Source organism: Rhincodon typus, chromosome 27 (assembly GCF_021869965.1).
Source record: "Rhincodon typus isolate 14 chromosome 27, sRhiTyp1.1, whole genome shotgun sequence".
Classification (NCBI taxonomy): Eukaryota; Metazoa; Chordata; class Chondrichthyes; order Orectolobiformes; family Rhincodontidae; genus Rhincodon; species Rhincodon typus.
In genome coordinates this window covers 788826-798003 of record NC_063358.1, presented here as the reverse complement: position 1 = coordinate 798003, position 9178 = coordinate 788826, and the positions used below count along the sequence as shown (strand labels likewise).

Here is a 9178-nt window from a genome sequence, read left to right as displayed (position 1 = left end):
GCAGTCCAATGGTATCAATGTGGATTTCACAAGCTTCAAAATCTCCCCTCCACCCACCGCATCCCAAAACCAGTCCAGCTCGTCCCCGCCTCCCTAACCTGTTCTTCCTCCCACCTATCCCCTCCTCCCACCTCAAGCCGCACCCCCATCTCCTACCTACTAACCTCATTCCGCCCCCTTGACCTGTCCGTCCTCCCTGGACTGACCTATCCCCTCCCTAACTCCCCACCTACACTCACCTTTACTGGCTCCATCCCCGTCTCTTCGACCTGTCTGTTTCCTCTGCACCTATCTTCTCCTCCATCCATCTTCTATCTGCCTCCCCCTCTCTCCCTATTTATTTCAGAACCCCCTTCCCCTCCCCCATTTCTGATGAAGGTCTGGGCCCGAAACATCAGCCTATGATGCTGCTTGGCCTGCTGTGTTCATCCAGCTCTGCACCTTGTTGTCTCGGATTCTCCAGCATCTGCAGTTCCTGCTATCTCTAAAGATTTAATATTTAGTTTCCCAATTCAGTTGACGTTTCTATCACGGGGAGCATCTGAATTTGTTCAAAGTGTGTTATAGTTTACAGGAATCAACTGAGAGTATCAAGACAACAAGTTGTGCCTAAATAGCACCTTGTACAACATCCCAAGCTGCAGTACCGTGATACGAACATAAGAAATAAGATCTGGAATAGCTCTTTCAGATCTTAAAACCTATTCCACCATTCAATATGATCTTCATCCTCAACGTACTTTGCCCTCTATCCCCATATCCCTGGAATCCATTAGTATCTTAAACTCAGTTAATCTCTGTCTTGCATATATGTAACAATTGAACATCCTGCTCCCTGGGCTGGAGAATTCCTTATAGTCACAATCCTTCAGTGAAAAATAAGGCTCCCTGTCCAAATCCTAAATGGCCAACCTTTTATTCTGAGACTGGGAGCACCTGAACTGAGCTGGGGCCAGAATATTTCCAAACCACATACCTAGGGCTGTGAAGAAGGCTTTAACCTAAATAGTGGGCGGGAAGGGATCACATGAGAGGAAATTTGAAAGGTTGAACAGTAAGAACAAAGCAACAGTGCAGGGCAGAGACAAGGGTCACAAATGGCAAAAAAGATTGAACTAAAAAATTTAAAGCAAGATGGATAATTGCACAAATAGAAATTAGTATGAAATGATAGCCATTACAGAGGCACATTTACAAAGTGACCATGACTGAAATCTGAATATTCAAGTGTATTCAAAGGTTTTTGGCATTTTGGAAAGACAGAAAGCAAGGTAATGGACGTGAGATGTCTCTGTTAATAAAGCATGAGATCAGTACAAAAGTGAAAAATGATCCAGTTTAGAGGATCAAGATGTAGAATTGGTTTAGAGACAGGTAAGAAATAGCATTGAGAAGGGATCACTGTTGGTAATTGTTTATAGGTCCCCTCACAACAGCTTCACTGTTGGAAGAGAGGATGCATCAATAAATAATGGTGCTTATAAGAAAGTCACTGCTACATTCATGGGAGATTTTAATCTTCATATAGTTTAGATGAATTGAATTGGTAAAATTAGACTAGAGGATGAGTTTACTTCCTTATATTTACTATGAGTTTATTTATGAGTTATTCAAAATGTTTTTTAGAAAAATACATTCTGGAACCAACTGGATGACAGGCTACTTTTGACTTGAGGACAGGATTAATTAATAATCACTTAATGATCCTAATGCATTAGAACCTTATTTGCAGTTTGAGGGTGAGAAATTTGATCTAGAAACTAGAGTATTAAACTTAAATAATGGGAATCACAGTGGTATGAAGACAGAGTTGGCGAAAATGGAATCAGAAAGTAAGTAGATAATAGAGAAATAGTAGCAGATATTTAAGGAGCTGTATCATAATTCTTAGAAAAGATATGCCCATTGGACAGTATGAGAAGAATCACCATTTGTGGCTAACTAAATAAGTTAAGGATGGTATCAAATTTTAAAATAAAGATGCCCAATGCTGCAAATATTAACGGCATGGCCAAAGATTGGAAACATTTTAGAAACTAGCAAACGATGAGTAAATAAATAATAGGGATGGAGAAATTAAAGTATGAGAGAAAACTAGCAGGAGATAGAAAAACAGGCAGCAATAGCTTCTACAGGTATATACAAATGAGAGGCATTATTAACGTCACTTAGAAAGTGAGACTGGGGAATTAATAATGGAAAATAGGGAAATAGCAGAAACTTTAAACAAGAATTTTATATCCATCTTCACAGGAGAAGACAGATATACATAAAGGGATGAAGGGAGAAAACAGGGAACTGTAGGCCAATGAGCTTGATGTCTGTCATGGGGAAGATGTTGGAATCAATCTTAAGGAGATTATAGCTGGGCACTTAGGAAAACTGAAGGTAACTGGAATGAGTCAACATGATTTTGTGAAAGAGAAATCATGTTTAGCCAATTTATTGGAGCTCTTTGATGGAGTGCTGTGGAAAAAGGGGAGCTTATAGACGTACTATACAATGCAATTTGGACAAGCGAGGTAAGTGGGTAAATATATGGCAGATGCAGTACAATATGGGTAAATGTGAGGTTATCCACTTTGGTAGCAAAAACAGGAAGGCAGATTATTATCTGAATGTCTATAAATTGGGAAATGGGTAGTGCAATGAGACCTGGGTGTCCTTGACATCTGAGCCTGGTTCAACAACTGCTCTGCCCAAGACCACAAGAAATTACAGAGAGTTGTGAACACAGCCCAGTCCATCCCACAAACCAGCCTTCCATCCACTACGCTCCATCTACACTTCCCGCTGCTGCGGGAAAGCAGCCAACATCATCAAAGACCCCTGCCACCCTAGTTCTACTCTCTTCCACCCTCTTTCATAGGGCAGAAGATACAAAAGTTTGTATAATCATACGACAAGACTCAAGAACAGCTTCTTCCCCACTATTGTCAGGCTTTTGAGCGGACCCCCTAAATGTTAATTCTGATCTTTCTCTCTCTGCGCTTTCTCTGTGACTGTAACACTGTATTCTGCACTCTGTTCTGCTGCCTGATGCACTTTGTATGGTACGATCTGCCTATAGAGCATGCAAAACAACACTTTTCACTGTATTTCAGTACGTGACAACAATAAATCGAACTCAAACACGTGCATCAGTTGTTGAAAGTAAGCATGCAGGTAAAATAGGCATGAAGAAAGAAAATCATATGTTGACCTTCATAGCAAGAGAATATGAATACAGGAGCAGGGATGTCTTGCTGCAACTGTACTGGGCCTTGGTGAGACCACACCTGGAGTATTGTGGGCAGTTTTGGTTTCCTAATCTGAGGAAGGATGTTCTGGCCATTGAGGGAGTGCAGCAAAAGTTTACCAGACTGATTTCTGGGATGGCAAGACTGGCATGTGGGAAGCGACTGGGTCAGTAGGATTATATTCACCAGAGTTTAGAGGAATGAGGGGAAAACGTCATAGAAACCCATGAAATTCTAACAGGATTAGACAGGGTAAATGCAGGAGAGATGTTCCTGATGACTGAGGAGTCCAAGGGTCACCATGTAAGATTACAGGATAGGCATTTAGGACAAGGATGTGGAGAAATTTCCTCACCCAGAGAGTGGTGAGCCTGCAGAATTTTCTGCCACAGGAAACTGTTGAGGACAAAATATTGAAGACTTTCAAGAAAAATGTAGCTATAATTCTATGGGCTAAAGAGACCAAAGTATAGGAGGAGAAAGCGGGAACAGGATACTGAGTCAGATGATAGGCCATGATCATATTGAATGACAGAGCAGGCTTGAAGGGCTGAATGGCCTACACCTGCGCCTATTCTATGTTTCTATAAACTTGGATTTCCAGGAGGTGTTTAACAAGGTGTTACATGTGTTCTTAAAGAAACCAGGCGTTCATATTATAGGGGGAACACATTGGCATTGATAGACAATTGGCTGACTGGCCGAAGGCAGAGGGTTTGCAGCAATGGCTCTGACTGATGGGTAGGGCGTGATAAGTGGCATCCTGCAGGACAACCTGCTGGGGCCTCAACTTTTTATAATTTACGTGAAAGACTTAGATGAAGGGAATAACAGAATATTGGTTATATTTGTAGATGATACAAGATAAGTAGCTAAGTGATTGGTGAAGTGGAAAAAAGCAGGTTGTAGAGCAATATAGAGAGGTTGAGTGTTTGGGCAAAAGTTTGGCACATGGAGTACAATATGGGATAACATGAAGCAGTGAAATAATTTCACAGAGGCCAGTATCTTTTCTTTCTTTATTCATTCACGGGATGAGGGCGTCACTGGCCAGGCAGCATTTAATGCCCATCCCTAATTGCCCAGAGGGCAGTTAAGAGTCAACCACATTGCTGTGGGTCTGGAGTCACATGTAGGCCAGACAAGGTAAGGATGGCAGATTCCTTCTCTAAAAGGCATTAGTGAACCAGATGGGTTTTTCTAACAATCAACAATGGATTCATGGTCATCATTAGATTCTTAATTCCAGATTTTTTTTTATTGAATTCAAATTCCATCTGCCATGGTGGAATTCAAACCCAGGCCCCCAGAACATTATCTGGGTCTCTGGATTAACAGTCCAGTGACAATACCACTAGGCCATCACCTCTCCCTGTCACCAAGTCACCTTTATTTACACGCAGAGAGTCCTTGACACTGATCCAGCTCCCTCAGAGCCAACTTTCACAGTGAACAGTATGCCTGACATTCCTGCTTATATCTGTCAGCCAGGGCTCCCTGATTGGACCAGATTACCAGCCCCAATCTGAGAACTCATATTCTAAGAGGTACAGCTGGCTGACCTTGTTATAATCACAACAAGAGGGAAAAATGAAGAAGCAGAGTATTATTCAAATGGAGAGTGACTGCAGAATTCTGAGGTGCAGAGTGATCTGGATGTTCTCATGCATGAATCACAAAAAGTTAGTTTGCCAGTACAGCAAGTAATCGAGAAGACGAAAGGAATGCAATCCTTTCAGGACAGAAATGAGGATAATGTTTTTCTCTTAGAGGGTTGTGCAACTTTGGAAGTATCTGTCTCAAATAGAAATGGAGTCATTGAATGTTTTTAAGGCAAGGTCAATAGATTCTTGTTAGGCAAAGGAATCAAAGACGAGATTGTGGAATTCAAAACACAAACAGATCATCAGTGATCTTGTTGAATGGTGGCGCAGGCTCAAGCAGCCAAATGGTCTTCTTGTGCTCCTAATTTGTATGTTTGTAAGACACAAAAACAACCCAAGAATAGTAGAAAAGCAAGGAGCAAAAGAGAGGGAGGAACTTAAAATAATGAAAAAGTACTGGATAAACTATTTTGAGTAAAGGCTTTCAAAACCCCCTGGACCTGTTCTTTGCAACTGAGGCTCTTAAAATAAGTGGCTGGAGTGATAATGGATGCATTAGTTGTATTCTTCCAAAATTTCTGACTTCTGGAAAGGTCTGAGCACATTTTAAAACAGCAAATTGAATACCTCTATTCAAGAAAGGAGGGATTGAGAAAGCAGGAAACTATTAGCTAGTTAACCTTATTTCTGTCATTGGGGAAGTGCCATAATATATTAAGAAAGACATTTAGACAATTATAGTACAATCAGACACAGTCTACATGGTTTAGTGAAAAGGAAATTTTGTTTGAGGAAATTATGCTCTTTGAGGATGGAACAAACAGAATGGGTGAACGTGATGTAATGTGTTTGGATTTTGCAAAGGCATTTGAGAAGATACCACATGAAAGGTTAGTGCATAAGACAAGGTCCCACAATGTTGCGGTGATATACTAGCATGAAAAGAGGATTGGATGACTAAATGGAAAGGGAGAGTTGAAATAAATGGATGATTTTCAGGCTGGTAAATTGTAATGAGTGGAGTGCCACAGAGATCAATGCTGACACCTCAACTGTTGATGATCTACATTAGTAGCTTAGCTGTAGGGACCAACTGTTTGGTAGCCAAATTTGAAGATGATACGAAGACAGATGGGAGTACAAGAACAGTACAAAGAATCCTCATTGGGATATAGATAGGTTAAGTCAATCAGCGAAACATTGCTGGATGGAATATAATGTGGGAAAATTCAACGTTGTCTACTTTGGCAGGAAGAATAGAAAAGCAGCATATTATTCCGGTTAAGAATTTGCTTACAGAGAAATCTAGGTGTCCTGGTACAGAATTCAAATAATGTTAGCATGCAGGTGCAGCAAGAAGAACATTCAACTTTGTTGAGAGAGGATTGCACTGTATTGCTACAGAGCTACATGGCATTGTGAGACTGCATCTAAATCAGGAAATCATGAGCCTGCGATTCTGAATACTCATGGCAGGGTGAGTCTCTCCCATTAATGTAATGCAGCTTGGTTTAACCCTACCAGCAGACAGGAAACTAATATTATTTACATTTCTGACAAATATTGATCACAAAAATAATTATATATAATGGTTGATATACCAAAGTTTATTCTATCAATTGTTGAAAGAATTATGAATTTGCAGCTATGAGAAGAAATTCATTAGATTGTTTAGTTTACAGTTTTCTCCTTACTTAGGGAGAGATGCAGATACTTTGGAAGCAGTTCAGAAAAGGTTCACTCAGCTGATTCCTGGGATGAAAAGATTGTCTTTTGAGGAGTCAAGCAGGTTGAGTTTTTACTCATTTAGAAGAATGAGAGGTGATAGTATTGAAATATGTAAGTTTCTAAGGACACATGAGGGGGTGGATACTAAGAAGATATTTGTTCTGCCAGAAAGCTTCTGGTCTAGCAGTGCAAAGTGTTGTCAGAACTGAGTGTTGCATTCCGAGGCAGATGCTTCCAAAGTCACAAAACCTTCTGAGAGAAAAACATTATCCTCGTCATTACCCTAGAAGGCAGCTGCTAATTTAATGCAGTGGTCTTATCAATGCTGCGTAAAACTAAAACATGACATTCTTTCTTCTTAAGTTCAATTCCATATCCATTAAAGAAGATACATATCCATTAAAGAAGATAGTATTCCTCTAGTCTCCTTGATTCTGAGGTTAAGGACCAAGTGCTGAAGGACAAATTAAAGCTTGGAACAAAAACAGAAGTTGCTGGAAAAGTTCAGCAGGTCTGGCAGCATCCAGATCTTGATTTACAGCATGTGCAGTTCTTTTGGTTTAAATTAAACTTTAGGCCAGTTGCTGGAGAGATGAACTGGGGAAAGGCATAACAAAAAATAAAAAATAAAACCATAATAAACCAAGGGACTGGAAGCAGTGAAAAGCTACAGGGGCTGTATGTTTGACATGTAATGAAAATTCTCAATATTAACTGTGATTATATACTGAATGAGTGACATAAGGCAGTGGAAGAAACTGATTTGGTTTTGTAACTCTATTATATTAACTCTGAACAGTCACCTGATGTTATGAACGAGAAATAATTTTTAAAAGTATGCTACTGAGAGAATGTTTCCCTTCACGGGGGAAGCAATAACCATGAGAGCAGTTGAAAAATAAGGAATCTCCCATTTTCGATTGAGATTGAGGTGAAGAGGAATTTCTTCTTTCAGAGTATCTTTAGTTTTTGGAATCCTCTTCTACTGAGTGAAGTGAGTCAAGGATCATGGATCAAACAGGAACATGGAGATAAAGCCTCAATTAGATCAGCTGTGATCTGATCACGCTAGATGGGCTGAATGGCTGACTCCTATTTCTTAATATCTTGTCATCTTAGTTCTAGATTCTGCAGCCAGAGCAAACTTCTTCCCAGCATCTACCAGGTCAGACCCAAATAAACATATTACAATGACACTGCTCCAGTGTGCACATCAACTGCTGAGCTTAATCACTAAGCTTTACTTTTATCACACACTGTTGAGAAGTTGGGTAGGCTACTTGTGGTTTGGGAGGCAGGAAGTTAGAATTTGGTGTTTGTAAAATGCTAGGGAGTAAAGTATGGTGTGGTCCCATTAAAAGATCATGTGCTTTTTCTGTGCTTAGAGATTTAAATGGATGTCTGTGAGCAGCAGCTTAAAAGTTTGTAAGTACACAGAGAGTACCCGAATTGAAAAATTTGAATCGAAAGGCCATACAGTTAGTTGCCTAGCAGCAGCTTTACCAAGACAACAGGCTTTTGTATTTAGCCAATCAGTTTGAACCAGGCACTTAGATACCAAAGACCCACTAAATTTAAGCCTGATGCTTTTGACAGTATAGGACCAATCTTACTGTAAGAAATATTGATATGTCATCAAGGGTATAAAAAGAAGGGGGCAGTTGGACATACAGCACAGAGCTAACTGCCATCCACCAGAGCTAACAGCCCTCAGCTCTCAAGAGAGAATCGCTGGCTCTCACATCTTCCTCTATGCTTTATAGAAAGCATCATCTAAATAATGGGGGTAACAACGGCACAACTAGTCATTATTCCTGACAGAAGAATCAACGGAGAAGGCATAGAACATTCCAGAAGACATAACCTGGCTATAATTTTGACAGAATAAATTATTTTCTAATATATTAGTGGTACTTGTATTTATTGGAACAGTATACCATTACAATCTTAGATAACAAGGTGTAGAGCTGGATGAACACAGCAGGCCAAGCAGCATCAGAGGAGCAGGAAAGCTGATGTTTCGGGTCTGGATCCTTCTTCAGAAATGGGGGAGGGGAAGGGGATTCTGAAGTAAATAGAGAGAGAGGGTGAGGCAGATGGAAGGTGGTTAAAGGAGCAGATAGGTGGAGAGGAGACAGACAGGTCAAGGAGGCGGGAATGGAGCCAGTAAAGGTGAGTGTAGATGGGGTTGGTCAGTCAAGGGGAGACGGACAGGTCAAGGAGGCAGGGATGAGGCTGGTAGATAGGGAGTGGGGGTGGGGTAGATCAGTGAGGTGAGAGGAGCGGATAGGTGGGAGAAAAGACGGACAGGTCAAGGAGGCGGGGATGAGCTGGGCTGGTTTGGGATGAGGACGGGGGTGGGAAGATTTTGAAGCTTGTGAAGTCCACATTGATACCATTGGGCTGCAGGGTTCCCAAGCAAAATATGAGGTGCTGTTCCTGCAACCTTCGGGTGGCATCGTTGTGGCACTGGAGGAGGCCCAGGATGGACATGTTGTCTGAGGAATGGGAGGGGGAGTTGAAATGGTTCGCGACTGGGAGGTGCAGTCGTTTGTCGTGAACCAAGCGTAGGTGTTCCACAAAGCGGTCTCCAAGCCCCCATCCCAG

At 41.1% G+C, this 9178-nt stretch overlaps 1 protein-coding gene across 1 annotated transcript in view; it reads left to right on the top strand.

Moving 5' to 3' along the window:
- The first annotated feature begins 1819 nt into the window (after window positions 1-1819).
- LOC109921228 (tumor necrosis factor alpha-induced protein 3-like) overlaps window positions 1820-9178 on the top strand; it is a 76397-nt gene continuing 69038 nt past the window's right edge. The window contains exon 1 of the mRNA XM_048612904.1: window positions 1820-1832. Within this exon, the coding sequence (XP_048468861.1) occupies window positions 1820-1832 (13 nt within the window). The remainder of the gene's footprint in view (window positions 1833-9178) is intronic.